General features: G+C 34.9%; 1 protein-coding gene across 7 annotated transcripts in view; it reads right to left on the bottom strand.

The window, feature by feature from the left end:
- EPHA7 (EPH receptor A7) overlaps nucleotides 1–26190 on the bottom strand; it is a 215526-nt gene that overhangs the window by 23578 nt on the left and 165758 nt on the right. Inside the window, exons 6-12 of one of the 7 annotated variants that reach the window (XM_004011266.6) lie at nucleotides 15473–15597; nucleotides 12657–12840; nucleotides 6992–7100; nucleotides 6336–6391; nucleotides 1880–2005; nucleotides 851–1036; nucleotides 199–260 (exon numbers count right to left, since the gene is read on the bottom strand). In XM_004011266.6, coding sequence (XP_004011315.1) covers nucleotides 199–260; nucleotides 851–1036; nucleotides 1880–2005; nucleotides 6336–6391; nucleotides 6992–7100; nucleotides 12657–12840; nucleotides 15473–15597 — 848 coding nt within the window. Of the gene's footprint in view, nucleotides 1–198; nucleotides 261–850; nucleotides 1037–1879; nucleotides 2006–2481; nucleotides 3325–6335; nucleotides 6392–6991; nucleotides 7101–7254; nucleotides 8700–12510; nucleotides 12841–15472; nucleotides 15598–26190 lie in introns of those variants that run through there. The other 6 variants (XM_042253395.2, XM_012182761.5, XM_042253396.2 and 3 more) reach the window with 6 other exon arrangements.

The raw sequence follows: 26190 nt of genomic DNA, 5'->3' as shown, positions 1-26190 counted from the left end.
TGGCATTATATCGCTTAAATGCTCAAAAAATCTTTCTCAATCCAGTCTTAAGACTTTTTAAAGCTGCTTTTCAAAGACAATTTTGTGACCTGTTCAAGTTTCTACTGTTCACATTTTACACTGCAAAGAAAAGTTCAGAAAATTACATTGGTAACAGGCATAGTATATTTAGAATGGGAGAATAATTTTGTTACCTACCCTGAGAAATGCATCTAGGGCTCCATTTTCCATGAATTCTATTACAATCATGACTGGCTTCCCTAAAATTAAAAAAATATATATATATATATAAGGAAAAAAAAGTGTTGCTTCCAAAGCTGTAATGTAAATTTCAGATTTATTCTGTTTCTCACCCCAGATAAAATATCTAGTGCTCTTTTGAAAGACTGACTGGGTGAGTGGTGAGTATTTCTAACATTTCTAGTGCTGCTGCTAAACGCAGAGTCATTAACTGTCTGTTTGGAACATAGTCATGATTGATAAAATTAAACAATAAAAGTCAGTGTGTTCTTCTGACTCCTGTTTTGTGAATACAACTCAGAGAAAATGACACTTTACAGAAAATCGAAAGACTAAAATGTAATACGTTTATGACTTTTGAAGATAAATGAAAATATCTGTCACTCCCATCTATCTATCAAATTTATTCTTTAATTCTCAACCTGCATTCATTTATCCATATTTTGCCTGAGATGGTAGCACAAAAGAAAATTATTTTAGTCAGTTACACATCCAAAGAAAAACTCATGAAAATATGCAGTATATTTACAATTTGATTTTTTAGTATCTGTGAAATAACACTGATTTCTGACAGTCCATTTGGTAAATGAAATATACTGTCAATATGTACCTCTTGTAACAACCCCTTCCAAATGGACAACATTTGGGTGGTCAAATTGCCCCATGATGCTGGCTTCACATAAAAAGTCTCTCCTTTGCTTTTCCGTGTAACCAACTTTCAGGGTTTTTATGGCTACTGCAACATCTCTTTTCCCTGGGAGTTTCAAACGACCACTGCAGACTTCTCCAAATTCTCCTAAAGTAACAGAACAGGCAGGTGTATTTTAATTACAGAAATATCTCCTCTCTCAGAGTAACTGCATTCAATTCTTTAAAAACACTTTTAAACTTTTTTAAACTGTTACACAAAGTCCTATTTTTTTTTCAACTGGCTTAACAAAAACTCTTTCAGAAACAACATTTAGGTTTGAAATACACTGCAAAATGGACACTGTTTACTGGAGTATAAGGGCACATTAGCAAATTCTACATATTGCTATTGTTTTCATGACTTGAAATACTAATACTTCTGAAAGATTTAAAAATCTGGAATTCATATGTACCTAGGTTTGCTAGATGTAAGGGACTTCATCCAAAATGTACAATTACTGTGAAGATACATTGTACACATAGAAAATAATTTTCCTTTTAAATAATTAATACATATTAATTTTCTACATGAAATTAATACAACAGCTACAAATATAACAAAAAATAATAAAAATGAACACTTGGCAGGAAGATGATAAATCAAGTCAGAGGATGTATATTCCAGCAATATTCACAACATTCTAACTATTTTAAATATAAATTCATATATTCGATGGGCCAGAACTATTATGAAATAGCTTACAATAGAACAATATCTGAAAAATCCAACAAGAGACAAAAGATACACAATTCTCTGCACCACATGTTTCTTTTTCACTTTTTTTTTCCTTAAGATTTCATAAACAAGTAAGGGCTCATTGCTTCCAACATTTCAGGTAAATGCAAAGGTTCTATACTTGAGGTATAATTATTTGCCTGTCATTATGATGTATGACTTTCGATCTTGGCTAAATGGAACAGCTGAACAAGGAAGCTACAACAGCCTTACCTGCGCCAATCACACGCTCAATTTTAATACAGGAGGCATCTAGCTCCTTGGCGAATTGATGGACAGCTCTATTTGGGTCCTCATAGGTTTCAGGGTCAATGTAGGTTTTGGTGCCTGGAAATTTAACTGTAATGATGTAAGAAAGCATGACTGTGATGAAGCAAAGCACTTATTGTGCAGTCAGCCCAGGAATTTCATTATGCAGAGTGCTCCTTGGAACAGTGAACTTGCTTCCACATCACCTGATTCACAGCAGTTTTAACAGACTACTTCAGTCTGCAGGCGTATAGGTATTATCTGCAAGCTTCTATAGGTAACATAGGATCCAGCTCATAGGTGACTAACTGAATTGCTTTTCCAGTAAATCAACAAAAGACAGCACCAAAATTCTCTGACATGACTCTTATCAGACTGGAGGTTTAATTAAATTCATTGCTATCATGGCATAGTTCAAGCCATATTGAGGTTTGTAATGGACTTGGAAACACATTTGTAAATCTATCAGTCAGTCAATCAATCAAATTAATACACTGGGAAAAGAAGACATTTCATTTACAGGTAGCCTACTACACTGACAGTAATATTAAAAACATTTAGACATCTTACTTATTCTTTTGGTTTATTTTTTTAAAGACCAACCACCGTTGACATATACATAAAATTAATACAAGCTGTGAGGGACTGCTATCACAAAACCAGAGAGAAATCTACTAAAGACACAGTTTCTTCTTCACCTTGAAGGGCAATAGAAGCCAAATGTACAAAGTGCAGAATAAAGTTAGAAAATTTACAATATTCCTGGGATCTGCTAACCATGTATGACAGTAATTTGAAAGAGGAATGGTTTATATGAACTTTCAATTATAAGGCTCTGGAAGTTCTTAACTGCTATGAGGAGGTAGCCAATACACCTCAGAAAAGGTAGTCAAGATTCAAACAACATAGAATCATCTTAAAAGTTAAAATTGTCTTAAAACGCACCCAGAAGCATGCAGGTAACAGAATGCTATGTCAACTTTAAATCAATTACAATAATGTATTCCAAATCTAATCATTTGGTTAAAGACAAAGATAAGATAGATAGGCATATATTTCGTTATATTAATGCAATGAAAATAATTACACTATATCCTCAAAAAAAACTTTATTGTTTTTTAACAAAGCCACTGAACAATCTTTTCATTAAATCTTACTATTTGGAGAACAATATATTTCTTTATGTATTACACTGCAGCCTAACTGTGCTTATGTCATCACATCAACTTGAAATTATATTTTTAAAATAAACACATAACAAACAAAAAGAAGCAGAATGTATAAAGGAAAAATGGGATTTAAAAATCTTGATTTATTCTGTTGTAGTTGATTGTTTATCCAAAATTGATTGTCTTAAACAATTACTGTTGCAGTTTATAAAACTGACAGATGCTCATTTGTTACTAAAGCTGAACATGAGAAAAAAACACAAGAAGAAAAGAGAGAGGGGATAGAAAGAGAAAAGAGAGAAAAAGGAGTACAGGGAAGAGAGGGGGAAGAGAAAAAGAGAGAAGGGAAGAAAACAATAGGTTAACCTCCTAGATTGGCAGGCAGATGGAGAATGAGCCATCTTCTCCGTTTTATTCTTTCTTTCATTTTTTTTTTTTTGGTTTGATTTTGCGATAAGGGAGCTAGATTGGAGGTAACCTTCTGCATCTCAAACGGGTCTCTGATGGTTCTTTATTCAAGTTGTCACAAAACATTTTGACAGGCCAGAGCAATTTTGGCATAAAAACATGAAATACTGCCCAGCTTGGATTCAAAGACATTGTTAGAAGAAATGGTAGGAGGAAACAAAATGTAAATTGGAATTGGTTCACTAAACTCCTCCATTGTGTTTATATCTTTAAATGTAGCACTTGGGGCCATGGAGAGTGGAGGGCACCTGATACAAATGACTGGACATTCTATTAAATTCAGTGCTCTAAAAGCTAGTTAAATGGTTGCTTTCATGTTTCTGTAAAAATTCAATCTGGTGTCTTAGCACCTAAGAAAATTGTCTGTATACTAAAGGAATAAAAGGACACCAACTTGTAAATAGCTGGTGACCACAGTGTTGTACTTTATGTACTATAAATACAGTCATAAAATCAAATAAAATGCCTGGTTCTCATCAAATGACAAGAAAAGATATCCTTGTATAAAGGGTGATTCAAAAATATCAAGGATTTACCAAGATAGGATATCTTAAGTGTATTTCTTTCATTATTCGTTTAAAAATGGAAGTTTTAAAATAACAATTTTGACACAGTTTCTGAATATTTTGGTTTGTTGCTTATCTTGATTTAAGAGTGTGAGCTTTTTGTGTTTTAGTATCTCATTTACATCTCTCATGAATCTTAAATATCTTAAAACCACCACTGATATTTTACTCTAGAGATGAAAACTGTTTATATACACAAGTTCCAGTTTATCTTTTCTATGTTAGCAGGTAAAACACGCAGCTTTATTTTTTCTAAATACAAACTGGATGTCAAATGTGAAAAAAGGGAATGACATCAATATATTAAAACTGAATGATGACAGTTAAGCAGAAAGCTATACAACATGTTTTAGGTAAGCTATGTCTTAATTTACCTTCAGCATTAACTTGCAAGCTAAAAGCAAATTAACCAAGAGGCAGTATTTGATCATTTGGGGATGTCTTGGATATCTTCAATAAGCAAAGAAAAGTGACATACTGATTAAGGTATTATTAAATGATTCTTCCATCAAATTATTCACATATGGGTAGAATCTGGGATTCCAGGAACTATAGTCTCATGTTACTCTCTTCTATATATGTTTACTGTCATCTATATACAAACTTGACACAAAAATTAAGGCATTCAAATTTTGATCCTCTCCTTCCTGTCTGGGGAAGTGTTAAAAGTATTCTCTCATGTCATGAAAGAGAAAAAAATATAACTTCCACTTTTTCTGCATATCCTCTAGCTATAAACAGCCTATGATACTCTCATCACTGGGACTTGTCACAAAATCACTGCCAGTTAGCAAGAGGAAGCACCAACATTAGGAATATGTCAATAATACCAGGAGAAGGGTCATAGAATCACATGTGTTCAGCCATAATCAGGGGCAGATTTAAGTCTGGTGTGGCTTAAAGCTTTTGCAATTTGGGATATTCTCTTTAAGAGAAAAGATTCTACATACTAACTTGTTAGGACTCTTTCAGGGCCTTGAAAGGAGTCTGCGAAAACCAGGGGCCCTGAAACTTAATCATCATGATAAAGCCCCCTCTAGTCATAACTTTTACCATAATTTTTAGAGTCCTAATACACTCCCTGTCTTCAGCGGTTCGAATTATACAGTTTCATCATTGATTTGAATATGTATTATGTAAAGACACTTCTCTTTTGAAAACTAAAGTCAAGGGAACTGTTGGTTCAACAATTAATAACATGCTGGAGAAACTCAGGAATAATAATGGTGTTCATATTGTGTTTTTTCAACCACACACTTCCTTGATTTATGCTATATCTTCCCATGACTTAAGAATCAGGACATGACAATATCTTCTTAGATACTGACACAAGAATTTTATGAGTAACACAAAAATAGATGTCATTCTTATGCCATTTATAGAAAATTTATCTACCCATGAGAAATTTTAGTAAGGAGTATGGTTACTAAGAAAAATTACACATAAATTATTTTCAATGTTTTCAAGGATTAAAAATAGGGATACTGGATTTGGATAAGAGCATCATCCATTGGATGTCACTTTGGCTGCAAAAAGTCAACATTTACTCTCAAAGCTCTCAGGGTTTCACTTGCCATCCATGTGCAACAACAATAAGATTAATGCAGTTGAGCATCTATTTTTTTTTTTGGGGGGGGGGTTTCCTGAGCTATGTTCTGATATAATTTCTAAAATGAACTTTAAGAATCAGGTAGCTCAAATCCACAGGAAAACATCAGAGTACTGAATCCTATTATTACACTATTTGTGTCTCAAAATATCTACCTGTGATGGCCAGTTTATAGTAGATGGACAGAGAGAGGTTCCTTAGTTTTTCATTATAGCATCACTCACTGCATAGAAAAAAGGGCCTATCCTTCTAACTTAAAATGAATTCCTGAGCTAGAACATGGGCGCATGCAACATTTAATGAATCATTATTAGGATGATATGAAACACTTGGGCAAAGATTGCAAAAGGAACAATTGTGACATAAAAGCTGCTGAACATCCTTTCGGTTATATTAAAATTTCTTATGAGAGATTACATTTCTGAATATATTTTTAAAGAATTCACATTATATTTTCATTCTACATATTTGTTCAAATGCTTTAAAGCAACATTTTGAGCTCATGGTATATTTTCAAGCCTGATGCATCAGGAATTTATTCATGCCAATACTGACAACCAGATCTGTATTAACTGGGGTAAATAAATAAAGAAAAGCCAAACACTTACAATGAAAGTAAAGCTCTTCATCCCCTTCTTGGTCAGCTTTGCTATAACCACAGTGCCTGGAAAAAAATAAAGTTTTGATGATCTCAATCAATAATCTAGCTTTGTGTATTTAAAATTCAGCATGATATATCTTAATTACTTAAAACTTGCTAGTTAGAGCTATAAACAAAATATATAAACTTTCTGTCCATAGTTCTGAACTCAATAATAATATAGCAATTCACATGATTTGAAAAATGCAAAGAATATAAAGTGTGAGACACTGTGGAAAGGACCTATTTCACAGATTTATATTTACCAATGAGTGAATATTTGCTCATATTTTTTTCCTGAAAAACAGCAACAACAGATTTTAAATGGCTTCCACAAACCATTAACTAAAAGAGTAAATCTTTCTCCAGGTGTCTCCTATATTTATTACAAAAATCAAACTCTGAAAATAACTAATAAAGAATCACCTAATAGAAATGACACTACTCATTCCTCTTCTGACCTTGGGAGAATGAAAATTTATTGACCTTTAGTGTTTCATATGAGACAAAGAATAACTGCATTTACTAGTACACATTCTAAACTAAACAATAAGTAATAGGCTGACATAATTCTGAAAAATCAATACATTTTATGTTAGAGATTAGAACGAATTTGTGTTCTACCTTCTTCCAATGATGAAGCCAAAGACCATGAACACCAAAATGATAGTCCCGGCCACTGCAACCACAGCAATTATAATAACAGGATTCTGTTCACTTGAGACTGCCGTAGCTGTAAACAGAAAAAAAAAAAAAGGCTCAATAAAATACTCAATACTATTCAAGAACTTGAAAGATTAGGCAAAATCTTATAAGCAAGATATCTATGCTATTAAATTCACCTCTAACTTAAATAAATGGATTCTATTGTAACAAATTTAAATAAACTTTTTTTTTTACATTTTAAGTAAGTGGTAAGCACAATACTTTCATCTATTTTATATTCTTCAGCTAGGAAAGATCCCTGAAAAATGCCTTGTTGAATGGTGATCCCCTGCTTAATTGTTGGAAACTTAGTTATGATCCAAGAGATAAAGATTTTTCATTTACAATTGCTAGTAAATCCCCATTTTTCCCCTCAGTAAGGTACTTGATCCCGCTGTGTCTATTTTCCTGGCGTGTGAAAAAAAAAAAAAAAAAAAAGAATCCAAATAACATACTCTCAGCATTTTTCAAAGTACCTTAAATGATTTATCTCTCACATCATCAATATAGAATAAAAATCATGATGTAATCATAGCAAATCAATATGAGTTTATAATTCACCTTAATTCAGGAAAATAAACAGAATTACTTATATTAATTTGACGAAGTATGCAATGCACACATTTGAGAGTTTAAGATTACAGAGAAGCTAGGCTGTTTATGGAAGAGCCAACTTTCTGCAAGTACTGTAAAAAACATTTTAGCATTATCTAATTGTAGATACTTCCTGTACAAGGCTAAGTAATTCTTCTACGCTTGTTAAGGCAAACCCAGCTGAATCTTTCTGAGAGTCTCTCTGGGAGCAGTATATGTTTACATGTCCTTTAAAACAGCCTCTGATTCTTATTCTTCATCAAGTCACATGGCCTTCTCACTTGTATTTTTCCAAATTAGTGAAGTTTTACTTATCTGGCAATTCACATTTGTCATATTTTCCCCAGAATATTCTATTTTCAATACTAGTATAAACCTAATAACCAAATGGATGCAAAACAGTGAAAATGTATATTTCAATAGATGATTCAGTTACAGATTAATATCTAAAATAATGAAAACTAATATAGTTTGTTTATTTCTGAAACAATCAACATCTGTAAACTTTCAGGGAGGATGGAAAATACTACTCCTTCTTAGTGGTGGCAAGGGACTTGGTCTCCAGAGCAGTAAATTATATGTAGGCAGAATGTGTCTTGCCACAATAGGCAACATAAAGGTGTTGATTGTTTTTTCAATTGGTCTTTCTCTCTCTATCTATGTCTCCCTCCTTTTGACAACTCCTCTCTTAATTTTGTATACTTATGCTAACTATAGATAGCTCTTATGTTGAAACACCAGTAAAAATAGCTCCAGTGTAATAAGTTTCTGAAAAGAGATATTATACACACTCCCTAAGTCAGGACCTGCTGATTTGCTCCTCGAGAGAATGAAACAAGGGAAAAGGAAAAAGAAGAAAAAGAAAACAACTTGAAAGCTTTAATTTCTGAATTACTGCCTATTATGATTCAACAGAGAAAAGATGACTTCAAGTAATTTTGTTGCTTTGGTTTGTTTTTTTTTGTTTTGTTTTTATCTTTCTTTTAATATATATTTAGAGAGCGACTTCCCTTTCACTTTTCACTTTCATGCACTGGAGAAGGAAATGGCAACCCACTCGGGTGTTCTTGCCTGGAGAGTCCCAGGGATGGGGAAGCCTGGTGGGCTGCCATCTATGGGGTCACACAGAGTCGGACACGACTGAAGTGACTTAGCAGCAGCAGAGAGGAAAAAGAATGGAGTAGTTTTGTTCATGAGGAAGGAAAAAATTAAACACGTATGTGTCGAAATTATTTCCATTCAGTTTGTCCCGTGGGTCTAATTCTTTGCTTGTCTTAGACTCTGTTCTGCCCTTAGCTTCAGAAACACAACTCCAGTGAGAAAACTGAAGTCAGGTGAATGGTGAATTAGAAGTTGTGAATATTTACTTATATGTTTTTAAATATAGTTAGGATCACACTTTAATCTTATGATAATCACTATTTATGATTCATATTTTCATCTGTTTCATGGATAACACATTTAAAAATAATTTTTATGTCGTAATCACTATACCACAGTTTAAAAATTGTAAAATTGGTAGCAGTGGTTCTGTGTAGAAGGGGATTTTAGGATATATGTAAAATGGAATACTATGTTTAAATTCCCTTTCCAATCAGTGCTCAAGTAACTTCTTTTGGGTGGATCTTCTTCCTAGCCCTCCTTCCTAGCACAAGAGTCACTGTTTCCTGACGCTGTGATAGCAGCGGGCCGTACACTCCACCAGTGCTTAACCGTATGGCCAGAACTTGTGAGCAAGTTTCTCTCACTAACTGAGCACATCAAATGTGCTTGTGTGTTTCTGTGCATCCCTAATCCCTAGCACAGTAACCTGTGTGCTAAATCAGTAGTTCTTAAAGCATGTCTGGGAAACCTCAGAAGCTTTCCAAGGTATCTGCAAGGTCAACTATTTTCACATAATAAAATGTTATTTGTCTCTTTCACTTACTCTCACATGCTCACAAGTGCACCTTTGAGTTTTCCAGAACTTAGATGACAAGTGATAATGTCATCATTCTGCTGGCTAATGAAACGTGTGTTGTGAATACTTGTGTTTTAAAATTTTCTCAGTTTTAATTTTAAAAATGGTGAATAATAAGTAATATAACCCAAATAATCAAAATCTATTTGGGGATCTTCAATATTTTTTAATTGCTTGTAAGGCTTCCCAAGACCAAAACACTTGAGAATGGTTGTACCAAACAATGAAAGCTGACATTCAAAGCTGTCTGTGTTGCTAGGCACTGCACTTGGCACTTTGTGTACATTAACTTATTCAATCCTCACAATCGGTCTGAGAGTTGGGTGTTACTCTCTTAGCAACTTGGGCACAGAGAAATAGCTCACCCAAAGTCCCACAGCCAGACATGGCAGAGCTGAAATGTGAAACCAAGGATATTTCTACTAGCTTCAACTGATACTGATAATTTGTTTTTTGATTAACATGAGGTATTCATTTCTTGCTTATTTAATGAGTGTCTTCTATGTGTCAAGCACTATATTAGGTACTTGTAAGACTGAAGTAAGAAATGGGAGATATGGATTCTTCTTTCATCAAACTTTACCTTCCAGTGGAGAGAATATTCTGATGATAAAAATCACCAAATCCTTTCTAATGCAAAATGCATTTTTAGCATTAGCTTCATGTGCTCATTTGGGTTCTACTGCTGCTGCTGCTAAGTCACTTCAGTCGTGTCTGACTCTGTGTGACTCCATAGACGGCACTTCATGTCAATCTCTATGACTGTTAGTTACTTCATTTTTAAATAATGCAATCAGATCTATGAATCTTAGTAGGTAATAAATAATAATTTGGCCCAATATTCTTAATTTACAAAGTCAGGAAAATACACAAACTCATTTCTTAAAGATTTTAAACTCAAGCTTTAACTGATAAAGAATTTTTGGTAAGTATAAACGACTGATGTTTCTTTAACTTTGAACTAATCACTAGAATATGAAAAAATCATTTAAATTGTTTAATTATATTAGAAACTACAAAGTAAAATATCAGGAGATCAGTCTAAGTGGAAAACTGCTAAGTCGCTTCAGTAGTATCCGACTCTGTGTGACCCCATAGACGGCAGCCCACCAGGCTCCCCCGTCCCTGGGATTCTCCAGGCAAGAACACTGGAGTGGGTTGCTATTTCCTTCTCCAATGCATGAAAGTGAAAAGTCAAAGTGAAGTCGCTCAGTAGTGTCTGACTCCTAGCGACCCCATGGACAGCAGCCCACCAGGTCCCTCCGTCCATGGGATTTTTCCAGGCAAGAGTACTGGAGTGGGGTGCCATTGCCTTCTCCGAAGTGGAAAATTACTAGAACACATTTAACAGAAGACCACTCAAATGTTTAAATGTTAATAGAGTAAAAGACTTTAATATTTTAGAGGCACTGAACTTAGATATTCTCATTTTTAATCTTATATACTCCATTTTAAAAAGGTAATAAAGAATACTGATATTAAGTTTATCACATCAAGTTATATGAAATCTTTTTCAATGGATGACTTTTGTGTTTATATTTCTATATAACTGATTTACATTTAAAATATATTTCAACATATGTTTTATTAGTTGAGGTTGCCAGTTACTGCTCAATTTAAAAATATAACAAAATATTTTTAAAAAATACTACTGTTAGTAAACTTACTAAGCATGAACTAATGTAAAAGAATAACAATTTATTCTACCTTTTAGAATATCTAGAAAAATATTCTCCCAAAATCAAAATAACTCTTTAATCAAAATTACATTGACTTAATTTACTAAAAAATCTTCCTATTAAAAACTGAAAAAAGGAAATAATATAATATTTTAAGCTAATTTTTGTATAGAATTCCATGAAAAATTAGATTGGCAAGGAGAGAAGGAAGTAACAGCGGGGTGAACCTAATATGTGAATAACATTGAGAGAAATAAAAAAACTTTCAAAATACAGAAACATACCCTGAGGCTTCAACCTAGCTGAAAAACAACCAGCAGTGGTACTCAAGCTGTTCTAAACCTTGTCCTCTGACAGTAAACTGGGATGTGCAGCCTAAGATACATCTGTTTATTTGTGATACACTCTAGTTACAAGTATTTTTTTGTTATGATCCTATGTTGCATTATAAAACACCAAATGGTAAAGGGGACTTGAGATTTTGGTGACGTTCTATTTTTAAGCTGGAGTGGAATATACAGAGATATTTAATTATTCTTCTTAATATTTCATATATTCTTTAAATATATTATTTGCTATGCTTGAAATATTTCATAAAACTGAAAAAAACAGATGACAAAAGTAAAAATAAATACAAAGTCTTCCTCCTGAATGGCAAGTTTCGAAATCATTGTTAAAATTCAAGTAGCTTCAATTAACCCTGATTTTTATAAATTATCTTTCTCTGGCCCATCTTGGTATACTTTCTGGCTTCATTTAAGGGTGTCTATGAAGCGGCAGCTTTGACTGACAACTAGAAGAAGATCATTTGAGGGTCTATGAATACAGCTTGTGTCAATACACTTTTGAGCAAGCCTTGCTTCTGCTTCTGACTTAATCTTTTCAAAATAAACCCAGTACGTATTAAAGAAATTAGATCAAAGTTTATAACATCACAAAATAGCAAGTTTTAAATTATTATTCTGAATAACCTTTACAAAGTATATAGATATATATTTATATGTACATATACATTCAGGGCCTCCCTGATTAGCTCACCTGGTAAAGAATTTGCCTGCAATGCGGAAGACCTAGATTCAATCCCTGAGTTGGAAAGATCCCCTGGAGGAGGGCATGGCAACCCACTCCAGTATTCCTGCCTGGAGAATCCCCATGGACAGATGACCCTGGTGGGCTAAAATCCATGGGGTTGCAAAAAGCCTGACATGATGGAGAGATTAAGCACAGCACAGCACATACATTCACCCTTAAATGTAAAAATCACCTTGAACTAAGTCATGACACTCAATATTGAAATAAAAATTACGCCAGCGTTATAGAGATAAGAATCCAAACCAAAGGTGGTAATTACCTTCAAACATTTTACCTGTAGCTTCCTCTAGTGTAGCAACGTCAAGTCTGGGGCTGTAATTTCCATAACCAGCAGCAGTAAAAGCCCGAATCTGGAAAACATACACTGTTCCTGGCTTCAAGTTATTAATGGAGGCTGAAGTGGACTTGGTTTTTAATGTCGAGTAGGTCCGTTCCCTTTGATCCTGGAAACAATATATACAGGGAATATTTAATTGTGATTACAACCAGACAATTTGACAGCCAATTCTGGCTATTTATTTCAATTTGCTGCATTGTTTTTATAAAGGCTACATTGTACCCTGTGGAATATTGGAACACTGAGCCGTTTCTCAGATAATATTAAATGTAAATGTGAGCACATGCCTTTGTTCTACAAATTTCAAAGAGAAATAATTTTTTAAAAACACTTATGATGTTTTGAGTCGTTGCTTTGTTGGTAGAGGACACAGTGGCAAGAAATATTTAGTCATAAATATAATCAAATATCCTTTTGACCAAAATATAACTCCACTTTTGTAAAATCTATGGTTGAGTAGAAATCTTTACTTCATAATACAGTTCTCTTAATATCATTCCTGAATGTTATTCAGTAAAAAAAAAGCCATATGTTAAAAATTAACAAAGGTATTAAATCAAGAAATTTAGCTAACCACCACCAGCATAGTGACACATCAACTGTTTTCATTAAAACCTACACTTCTCACAGGATAAAAGCACTTTTGCAAAATAGCATTTAATGGAATATTTGAAGTTATCAATGTAAGACTTATTGTTTTAAATATAAAACAATATATTAGATACTTTATGATTCAGCAGTATTTTAAATATCTTAGTTTCTCCATTTTTCAGATATGAAAACTGAGACTTACAGACTTTAAATATGTTTTTCATGTTATATATGATAAGTAAGAATAAAATAATATAAAAATTCAAAGAATATAAAAACTCCATAAAACAATATTTAAATGAATAAAAATTTAAAACAGTTGATATGATTCTAATGTGCTCTTTATAAAAAAGTTATAAAAACTACTCATTAAAATATATGATTCTAGATAGGTTCTTACTTGTTCAATAATAAAACCTGCACTCAACTGTGTCTGGTAATAAAACTATTCAGTGAAATTTAAAAATGTCAAACTGGTTGTTTGAATTATAATATTTGCAAAGCTGTAAATAAATGTATAAGTAGACTGGACTTAGTAAAGCTGATATATACTGTCTGCATTATAATCATTTATAAAAAGAGTTATATATATAAATATATAAAATATATAAGTATATAAAATATATAAATATATAATATAAATATATATTTATCTAAAATAAAAGAATGAGGAAAAACTGGAATTAGATGACATAATTATATATACATATATCACAGGCTTACATATATTATGAAGCAATAGTATTACTTATAATATTATTTTGGAATTTGCAAATTCAATAAACAGATATTCTATTTCTGTCATGCAAAAAAGTAACTATTTAATCAAATTTATTCCAGATTTGTAAAATATTGTGTTGCACTGTAAGAAACTTTACTCTTACTAACCACCTAACATATTTTAAAAACACATTTCATTGTTTTTGAAATCTGATGAAATTTCAGAAGAAACTATAACTGTCAGAGCTCACTGGAAAACAGACATAACAAAACCAAAACTAAAATCAAGGATCCCATTAGAAATACATTTGATGGGATAAGAAATGTATCCTCTGGTACAAAAATTAAGTATTTAAAATGTAACTTTGGCCATGGAAGTTATGTATTCATAAAGTAAACAATAAGTAAAAATATAACAAACTTAAAAACTCTGTTTTTCCATTAAAGTGAAAAACAAGTATCCATTGCCAAGGGTTAGCACTGTCTGCATTTAAATGATTCAATCAAGTCAATTCAGTCCCCAAATATTTACAGAGTTTCATGTTTCTATTGTGAAATTTTATCTAAATGGTTAAACGGTTATGTATATTAGAGCACTTTAGCTAATTAAGTCAATAATAATAATAATGCACTATTACTATTACTACTAGCAATAATAATAGTTCCATGTTTCAAACCTTGAATCAGGTTTTCTTTGAGAGGGAGACTAGAATATTTGTGAACAGGGGTGTGTCAGTCTTTCTGTCTTTCTCTAGATGGGTCAGAAGTAAATAAACTCAAACATGGAGTTACATTCCTATTTACTAAAATTTAGCCATTACAGGGGACTGAAGGAGCAGCACCTGAGTTTTAGCCACACTACTTTTTCATGGAGAGAGGGGTGTAAAGAAATGATAGACATTACTAGCATGATTAGTATAACTTCAGGAGGAATTTAACAAAATGAAGTATAATCACCTGACTACATATTTATTACAGAAAATAGTCTTTTTTTTAATTACTAAATTATTTGAGGCCACCATCATCATCAATGAAACCACATACATAAAATAAGTCATGAAGGGCTCAAATAGATAACCTCAAAGAAACATTTTCAGAAACACATTGGGCTCTGTGGTTTCTGTGGTACTAAACATCCTATATCTAATAATTAAGATATCAAAATTTGAATTCGTAAACACACTACTAGTGGAATATTTTCACTGGTGTAACACAGAAACTTAATTCACAGAAACCATCATTATAATAATGAGCCAGAGATTCAGGGAGAGGGTTATTAAAATTGGCTAGCATCAACTATCCATTTTGAAGCAGCTCCAAACAGTTGGTATTATAATGACCAGCTTTAGTCGACAGTGCAGTAGGATGACATGAGACACAGCGAGCATCATACATGGTTGTACGTTTCAGCAGTTCTTAGCACTTACTTTCTCGTAATACTTGATTTCATATTCGGTGATGACTCCATTGGGATGTTCGGGTTCCTGCCAGGAAAGCTCCACACTCCGCTGCAGCACTCTCTCCTTCATTACTCCGCTCACTTGCGAGGGAGCTGTTTGGACAAGATGTGTCAATAAACAATGAGAAAATTCACTGGATGCCTCAAATCAAATGTCACAACTGATCAGTCCCATGCTGTGCCAGTTTCATTAAGGTAAAAGAAAGCACCTTTTCATAGCTCACAATTCAAAAGCTAATGAATATTCAAACAGGACCTTATTACTGTTCATAAACCTTAATAGAAATTTAAATTAAAGTGCAAACAGCAGAAGATAGCATTGTTCAAGTTAGTGAAAAATGGAAACGATGGGGTTGAGAACGACAATTAAGCAAATAAATGCTAATTAAGGCTACAAAATATGATTTCAGATTGATCTCCAGTGATAAACTAAGTCCAAATATTTATTTCATATACAATGACAATACACTTTTTGAAAGAAAAAATAATTTAATGCTGTTCCAGGTAAAGTATACGGAATGGCTACTTTCATCTTTAATGAAAGGAATCACACTTTAAAAGAAATGGTTTTATGTTTGACATGTATGTGTCTGTGTGTGTGTGAATGTGTTCCCAAGAATTCTAATTAACCTTGGAAAAAATTTTATACTTCATTAGGTCAAGATGCAAGAAAATGCTAAGGCTTCTGTTACTTAAATATCAATATGTATGTGTGAACACATACACACACACACAAATGCTTGCACATGTAATTTATACCTATGTAACCTAGGCTTCAAGCTTTAATAAAAGTAATTCAAGCTACAATTTTGCTTTCTCTTTCTATACAGATAATAATATGCTTAGAATTCTTTCATCCTAATTAGTGGCATATACTCTTTCTGGTAGCTAAGACTGTGGAATGTAGGAAACTAATTTGCTCTGTCTAATTTGCTCAGTGATGATTAACTAGTTGTCTTCTCTGTCTAAATGAGTAGTCACACTGGCTTGGCTGGATTTCAGTGGGGTCATTATGTTTCATGTATCATGCTCTATCTCATTCTGTAAAATATTTTCAGGCTGTTAATTTAATTTTCAGATGTCCAAAATTGTTAATAATCCTGCTGACAGAAAAGCAATTAAATGGGGCTAAAGCTGTTTAAGCAAGCTTCTGATGTTTATCCCTTTGGCTTTATTTTGTTTCTTCTACTTCTTAAAATTTTCTTATATCAATGTTGAGAAAAAAACATTTGTCACTGCTTTCTGGCTTGGCGATTTTGAGGGAAGGACCTGGAAGATGCATGACTCCCACTTCCTCTCAGATTACTAACAAAAGCATAACTAGGGCAGATTAAGTGGAACAACTTTCCCTTTAGGGGCATGCAGCTGAAGTACTCAACATACTGTGTTTACAGACTAACAGTGTTTCTGATATGTTTCCAATAAAGCCAATTTCTAATAAGAAATCTTATTTTTTTCCCATGACTTTTAAAACTTTAATATATGCAATGAAGAAATATTTGTGTCTAAAGTGATTTATCTCTCCACCCAAAACATTTTTAGCATCTCAGCAACTATGTGGTTCAAGAAGTTGCATCCCCAAACCACAGCCTTGGGAAACACAAACCTCAACCAGTGGTGAGATAAGGTCTTATTGATACTTAGCCAGTAATCTCTAATAGTCTAATTTACTTAAAACCACTTATAAAATCTGTGTGTGCTGCATGCTAAATTGCTTCAGTCGTGTCCGACTCTTTGCGACCCTGTGGACTATAGCCCACCGGGCTTCTCTGTCCTTGGGATGGTCCGGGCAAGAATACTGGAGTGGGTTGCCATGCCCTCCAGGGGATCTTCTTGACCCAGGAGTCCCATTGCCATCTCTTGGTTCTTTTTACCTGAGAAGCCCCATAAAACCTGTATTTTATTTTCTATCAGTTAAAAAGCAGAATGCAGCACAGGTGAGAATACTACAATAGTCAATACATAAATTACTCAATAAGGCTGCTGGGCCTCCCATCAAGGTGTATGGCATGATGTGTGCCATTTGGAAACAGGTTAGATGGAAATTGGTTACGGCTAATTTCTAGGTCTCCTTCAGGAACACAGGTAGCTTCATGTGATTTGGAAGTGTAAGTCAAACTATAAGGCATTTTGCTTCGTTTCTACTACTAAACAGTAAGATGAGGGAGACTAGACACTGAATCCTGCAAAATACCCTGCAGACTTGAGGTATAAATGTACCTAACTTAGTTTCTGACATGTTGTAGCAAGATATAAGCACAGAATGAGACGTGATTTCTTGCAAGTTATACATTAACATTATACTCATTTCACTCTGAAAAAGAATTTACCAATAAAATGATATAATTGAGGATTGAGGGGGAAAAATGCCCAAAAGGCACTTGAAATATATAGTATTTTGAAGCCTATGGCACTTTTGTATGAGGAGTCATATCTGTCAGTGACTATACTCCTGATTTCCTGTGTATTTCATATTTTAAAAAATTTATCCCTTGCTGATACTGTATCAAGTCACACATTTAAGAGTCAGAGGCAGAAGTACTAGCACATAGCCCTTGAGAATAGATAAACTGCATGATAGGAAAGATAGAAAAATCTTTCCCTATCTTATGTCCTTCAAATATGACACTTTGGTACATAAAAATTGATAATATTTTCCCTTGTGTTTCAAAATCTCAGGCATAGAGAATATACATCTCACAAGATGTACAGTTTATAAACAAAATTATCTCTAAGCTAATCAGATTCTAGCAGTCATTCTTTTCAGATAAAGTTATACACAGAAGTAAAATTGAAGAAAGAAATCTTAAAACACATTGATTTCTATGGCTAATATATTTTACCTGATAAATTAATCACACTGTGACAGTTTCACTAATATGCTCTCACACCAAAATAGTCAATTAACTACAACCTGAAGTTCATTTTGAAAAGAATATGCATACAACTAACCAAATTATATCCATACTTAAGAACCAAAATGGCATTATGACATTTAAATTATAATTTTCAAAAGTGAAATCAAGTCTTTTGTAATTGGAATTAATGTGAAGCTAATAAATATTAAATAGCAATAATAAATTTCCTTCATTGGAAAATGTAGGCAAACAGGCAAGATTTTAAACACAACTTTGTAGTAGGATTTCTAAAAAATGATTAAGAGATTAATTTCTCACCTCAGTTTCTAGAAATGTTCAAATATAAAAATTCATTTCAACTGAAGGAACAGATGGAACATTTTGCCCTTAATTATTTTCAAGACTTATTGGGGACATATTTGGAGTCTATAAAATGACAGTGAATGATGATCTTGGAAAATACAGAAATGGTTTCTGTGTTTTAAAGTGGCAGATCTCAACAGCATAAAAACAAAGTCGATAAAGTTGATGCCACAGAAAAGCAAAAGTTGAACAACAAGCCAAAAGGTAAATTTGTGGGCAATGGGATCATTAGTATAAGTCTTTGAATTGAAAATAATCAGTAAGAATGGTGGGTTTATGTATAGACCTGAACCAATCAATATTTTAGAGATTTTGAGATGTAAGCACTCATGCATGATCTTTGATCTCAATTTTCAATTAAAATCCAAGTACTAAAAAATATATTTAAATTACAAGATGGAATGTACTTATAGGGTTTCCCAGGTGGCCAAGTGGTAAAGAATCTGCCTGCCAAGCAGGAGACTTGGGTTCAATACCTAAGACTGGGTTGGGAAGATCCCCTGGAGAAGAAAACGGAAACCCACTCCAGTATTCTTGCCTGGAAAATCCCATGGATGGAGGAGCCTGGAGGGTTACAGTCCATGGATTTGCAAAGAGTCAGACCCAACTTCGCCATTTTTAAACCATCACCATCTGTGTACTTATAAGGGCTCTATTTCCCCCTGACCCCCACCAAAATATTAAGCTTACATATACTTATGGAAACATTTCCTAGCACAAAGTGAGGAGACAGACAATTTTAAAAGATAATGTAAGAATTGAATCGCCAGTCTATGTCTGACGCAGGGTGCAGCATGCTTGGGGCTGGTGCATGGGGATGACCCAGAGAGATGTTGTGGGGAGGGAGGTGGGAGGGGGGTTCATGTTTGGGAAGGCATGTAAGAATTAAAGATTTTAAAATTAAAAAAATAAAAAACCAAAAAAAAAAATTTAGTCAGGCAATGGCACTCCAACGTTCATACTCTATAATCTCTGGACTATGTAAATTTGCAACATTACTGGGCAAAAGGGACACTACAGATATAATTAATGTTATAGACCATACAATAAAGATATTTTCTTGGACTTTTTTCAGTGGGCCCAACCTAATCACACTATCCTTTATGAACAGAGAGATTTTTTCCACCCAGGGTTAGACAGATGTTGCAAAAGGGGAAGCCAAAGAGATGTGAAGAATGAGAAGGAATCAACCTGCCATTGCTGGAGGGGATACGTGGGAAACACAAGATATGAGGGCAGTCTTTAAGGATCAAAGTCATGCCACAGGTATTTAGAGGCAGAGAAATAGAAACCATGATAGAAGCACAAAGACTTGGAATTCTGACAACATCAATGAGACTGGAGGTGAATCTTCCCCAGAGTCTTCAGGTGAGCCCCCAACCCATCTGATAACTTGATTTCTGTCCATTAGGCTGGCAGTTGAGACTCCAGCTGAGCCCCACAGTCCCACTGTGTGCAGACTTCTGACCCACAGAACTTGGGGATAAGAAATGAGTGTTGTTAAGTTTCTGTGGTAACTATGTATGGTAACAGTAGAAAATTAATATCCACAGTAAAGGAAAAATAGACTGACTGGATTTTAACAAAGTTGATGAAAAAAGTTTAGTGATAGGATAGTTTACTAGTGTGACGTATCAAAATTTACACTGAAATAACACGGAGTCAAGGAATTTTGATCTTGATTAGGACTCAAAATGTATCTTATAGAAAAGAAATCTCCACTATACACTTGGAAGAAACTTCCTTTTTGTGATTAGAACTTCAATGAAGCTCATAAATTTGATTTTGGACTTAAGTAATTTATTGATACTTGTCATTTTCACTACATTTAAATGCTCTCAATGAATTTCAGCAAAGAATGGTGAGTGGGAAATAATATTTGTATTTCTAAACAATACAATCAGGTAAGATGGGTCAACAAGTACTTCAACAGGTATGAAGTTGTGTAGAAATCTTTTACTACACAACTAAAGTTGTTACATCTATTGACATTTTTTAGATTCCCATTGTGTGCGTGCATGCTCAGTCTTTTTAGTCTTGTCTCTTTGTGATCCTGTGAACTGTAGCCTACAGGATCCTCTGACCATGGGGATTCTCCAGGCAAGAGCACTGGAGTGGATTGCCATACCCTCTTCCAGGGAATATGCCTGACCCAGGGAATGACTCTCTTATGCCTCCTACATTGGCAGGCAGGTTCTTTACCATGAGCTCCACCTGGGAAGCCCATCAGTCAAGTGAATAAAGTTAATATCATTCCAATAGGATAATAAAGCACTTCACAGGAATAACAAGTCACTCCTCAGCTAAAAAGAGCCTTGTTCTTTAAGCAACAGTCAACATCTTCATAAAAATGATCTACTAATACATCTTTCTGGAAATAAATCTTTTTCTGTCATCAGCTGATTAGTAACCAATTACTTGGATGTTTAATTAACTACTGTAGGAATTAGTAAGCCTAATTACTAATTAAAATAGTAATTCTCTATTAAAATGCTTTAAAGGGCAAAGACCTGAGGGTTTTCATGAAAGCTACTATGGCCATTAGTCCTAAACATGAAACTGGACTCCTGCTCATCTGTGGTTAAGTGCTGCCTAAAATATTAATTGATGAGGGAGTTAATTTGTAACTCTAGGTGCATTTGTATTTTCATAGAATTATAATGTAATTGTAACTATTAACAAAATAAAATAAACTACCATAAAAATAGGTAGGCACAAATTAGGCAGCTGTCCAGAACTAAGTGTACTATTCACACCAGTCCTACCTAGAAAAGAATAACTAAATTATAATTTAATATGGTTCAGCTGGTAAAGAATCTGCCTGCAATGCCAGTGACCTGGGTTCAATCCTGAGTTGGGAAGATCCCCTGGAGAAGGAAAAGGCTACCCACTCCAGTATTCTGGAGAATTCCATAGAGTGTATACTCCATGGGCTCACAAACAGCTGGCCACAACTGAGCAACTTTCACTTTCAATCTAATATGACAATTCAGCGAGGCTAAGGAGGTCTTGATATTGAGTCATACATGTCACCTATGTTTTCAATCAACAGTTAATATTTTTTACTAGTTCAGTTCTAGTCAATAAATCTGTGGTGTTTGGTCTATGCAGGGCATGGTGGCATTTCTACACAAATTTACAGTTTGCTGCGCTATACTCTGCTGTACTTAGTGGTTCAGTTGTGTCCGACTCTTTGCGACGCTATGGACTGTGGCCTGCTAGGCTCCTCTGTCCATGGAATTCTCCAGGCAAGAATATTGGAGAGGGTTGCCATACCCTCCTCCAGGAGATCTCCCCAACCCTGGGTATGAACCCACATCAGTTCAGTTCAGTTGCTCAGTCGTGTCCGACTCTTTGCGACCCCATAAATCGCAGCACTCCAGGCCTCCCTGTTCATCACCATCTCCCGGAGTTCACTCAGACTCACGTCCATCGAGTCCGTGATGCCATCCAGCCATCTCATCCTCGGTCGTCCCCTTTTCCTCCTGCCCCCAATCCCTCCCAGCATCAGAGTTTTTTTTCCAATGAGTCAAGTCTTCTCATGAGGTGGCCAAAGTACTGGAGTTTCAGCTTTAGCATCATTCCTTCCAAAGAAATCCCAGGGTTGATCTCTTTCAGAATGGACTAGTTGGATCTCCTTATAGTCCAAGGGACTCTCAAGAGTCTTCTCCCACACCACAGTTCAAAAGCCTCAATTCTTTGGCATTCAGCCTTCTTCACAGTCCAACTCTCACATCCATACATGAACACAGGAAAAACCATAGCATTGACTAGACGGACCTTAGTCGGCAAAGTAATGTCTCTGCTTTTGAATATGCTATCTAGGTTGGTCATAACTTTTCTTCCAAGGAGTAAGGATCTTTTAATTTCATGGCTGCAGTCACCATCTGCAGTGATTCTGGAGCCCCCAAAAATAAAGTCAGCTACAGTTTCCACTGTTTCCCCATCTATTTCCCATGAAGTGATGGGACGGGATGCCATGATCTTTGATTTCTGAATGTTGAGCTTTAGGCCAACTTTTTCGCTCTCCTCTTTCACTTTCATCAAGAGACTTTTTAGTTGCTCTTCACTTTCTGCCATAAGGGTGGTGTCATCTGCATATCTGAGGTTATTGATATTTCTCCTGGCAATCTTGATTCCAGCTTGTGTTTCTTCCAGTCCAGCGTTTCTCATGACGTACTCTGCATATAAGTTAAATAAGCAGGGTGACAATATACAGCCTTGACGTACTCCTTTTCCTACTTGGAACCAGTCTGTTTTTCCATGTCCACTTCTAACTGTTGCTTCCTGACCTGCATACAGATTTCTCAAGAGGCAGGTCAGGTGGTCTGGTATTCCCATCTCTTTCAGAATTTTCCACAGTTTTTTGTGATCCACACAGTCAAAGGCTTTGGCATAGTCAATAAAGCAGAAATAGATGTTTTTCTGGAACTCTCTTGCTTTTTCCATGATCCAGCAGATGTTGGCAATTTGATCTCTGGTTCCTCTGCCTTTTCTAAAACCAGCTTGAACATCAGGGAGTTCACAGTTTAGGTATTGCTGAAGTCTGGCTTGGAGAATTTTGAGCATTACTTTACTAACATGTGAGATGAGTGCAATTGTGCGGTAGTTTGAACATTCTTTGGCATTGCTTTTCTTTGGGATTGGAATGAAAACTGACCTTTTCCAGTCCTGTGGCCACTGCTGAGTTTTCCAAATTTGCTGGCATATTGAGTGCAGCACTTCCACAGCATCATCTTCCAGGATTTGAAACAGCTCAACTGGAATTCCATCACCTCCACTAGCTTTGTTCATAGTGATGCTTTCTAAGGCCCACTTGACTTCACATTCCAAGATGTCTGGTTCTAGATTAGTGATCACATCATCATGACTATCTGGGTCATGAAGATCTTTTTGTACAGTTCTTCTGTGTATTCTTGCCACCTCTTCTTAATATCTTCTGCTTCTGTTAGGTCCAGACCATTTCTGTCCTTTATCGAGCCCATCTTTGCATGAAATGTTCCCTTGGTATCTCTAATTTTCTTGAAGAGATCTCGTCTTTCCCATTCTGTTGTTTTCCTCTATTTCTTTGCACTGATCGCTGAAGAAGGCTTTCTTATCTCTTCTTGCTATTCTTTGGAACTCTGCATTTAGATGCCTATATCTTTCCTTTTCTCCTTTGGTTTTCGCCTCTCTTCTCTTCACAGCTATTTGTAAGGCCTCCCCAGACAGCCATTTTGCTTTTTTGCATTTCTTTTCCATGGGGATGGTCTTGATCCCTGTCTCCTATACAATGTCATGAACTTCATTCCATAGTTCATCAGGCACTCTATCTATCAGATCTAGGCCCTTAAATCTATTTCTCACTTCCACTGTATAATCATAAGGGATTTGATTTAGGTCATACCTGAATGGTCTAGCAGTTTTCCCTACTTTCTTCAATTTAAGTCTGAATTTGGTAATAAGGCGTTCATGATCTGAGCCACAGTCAGCTCCTGGTCTTGTTTTTGTTGACTGTATAGAGCTTCTCCATCTTTGGCTACATAGAGTATAATCAATCTGATTTTGGTATTAACCATCTGGTGATGTCCATGTGTAGAATCTTCTCTTGTGTTGTTGGAAGAGGGTGTTTGCTATGACCAGTGCATTCTCTTGGCAAAACTCTATTAGTCTTTGCCCTGCTTCATTCTGCATTCCAAGGCCAAATTTGCCTGTTACTCAAGGTGTTTCTTGACTTCCTACTTTTGCATTCCAGTCCTGTATAATGAAAAGGACATCTTTCTTGGGTGTTAGTTCTAAAAGGTCTTAGAGGTCTTCATAAAACTGTTCAACTTCAGCTTCTTCAGCATTACTGGTTGGGGCATAGACTTGGATAACTGTGATATTGAATGCTTTGCCTTGGAGATGAAGAGTTCATTCTGTCATTTTGAGATTGCATCCAAGTACTGCATTTCGGACTCTTTTGTTGTCCATGATGGCTACTCCCATTTCTTCTAAGGGATTGCTGCCTGCAGTAGTAGATATAATGGTCATCTAAGTTAAATTCACCCATTCCAGCCCATTTTAGTTCACTGATTCCTAGAATGTCGACGTTCACTCTTGCCATCTCTTGTTTGACCACTTCCAATTTGCCTTGATTCATGGACCTGACATTCCAGGTTCCTATGCAATATTGCTCTTTACAGCATCGGATCTTGCTTCTATCACCAGTCACATCCACACCTGGGTATTGTTTTTGCTTTGGCTCCATCCCTTCATTCTTTCTGTATTTATTTCTCCTCTGATCTCCAGTAGCCACCATATATCACCTCCTTTCTTCCCTACTATAACTGTGAAGGTAGGTACCATTGTTCTATTTTATTGATGGAAAAGCTGAGGGTTATGGAAATTAAGTAGCATCCACTCAGAAAGGGGAAGATTTTGGAATGAATCACATTTTAAAATTCTAATCCCATGTCTTTTTTCAACTACAATGCAACAATTCTAGGTGCTGGCACTTCTTGAGAGCAGGTACTAGAAGCAGAAAGGCTGTTAAGCCTCACACTTAACGTTAGTTGAAAATCCAGCAGGGGCCATAATGATGAAAAGACCCTTAGGGGATGCATTTTAGAAGACAGGGATGATATCATTCTAATAGTTCAGAACCTTAATAGTTTTCATTTGTGCTATACATTATAACTTGTATCATTTAACACGTACAGATATGCATTGCTCTTTAACCAGCAGTCTGTGGATGTACTATTGATATATTTGACCAGACACTTATAAGCCTGTTCCCGTCCCATCTCTTTCTCTTATAAATTATGCTTCAATAAAACTGCTGGCAAATTGGCATTTAATATGGATCATCTAAGGAGGATAAAACATTTCAGAGTGGTTTAGTGCCTGCAGGTGAAAAGAGGTAGGTGAGGTTATATGGATTGAATAGGTAAAACATGCCATTATTAAAACTCACTTAGAATCATTGCTTTATCAAAGAAAATTGGGGCTAAATAAAGTTACTATTACTTAAAATGTTTTAGACAGTGCTGCTCAAAGTGCAGACTGGCTCCTCCAATTGCAGAAGCAAATCTTTGGCCTATGAGGAGATGATGAAGTTATATGACAGGTCAGCAAGCATTTTTTTGTTCTTGCTCAGATGACATTTTTTTCTTAACAGAACTTTCTTAAAGAAGAAGCATTAAAAAAAAAAGAAGCAGCATTTATTTTTCTTCACAGGTTCTTTGATCATGTTCTTTCTGGTGCAAGCTACTTGTCACATACTGGCATTTTTAGTAGCAATGACTTTTAAAAGTATATTAGCATTAGTCTGAAGTACACTTCACTGTTACACTAAAATGCCCAGAAGGTAAGATCACTATAATATTTTTATTGATTTCTGATGTTTCATTAATTTTAAAATTTAACATATAATTTTTTCACTACTGATTATAGTATAACCAAAGTATTGTATGGACTTTACCACGCTGGTGGCTTAGGCGGTAAA

This window comes from Ovis aries, chromosome 8 (genome assembly GCF_016772045.2).
Source record: "Ovis aries strain OAR_USU_Benz2616 breed Rambouillet chromosome 8, ARS-UI_Ramb_v3.0, whole genome shotgun sequence".
In the NCBI taxonomy this organism is placed as follows: Eukaryota; Metazoa; Chordata; class Mammalia; order Artiodactyla; family Bovidae; genus Ovis; species Ovis aries.
Note: the sequence above shows the minus strand (reverse complement) of the source record. Positions and strands in the feature narration are given on the sequence as shown.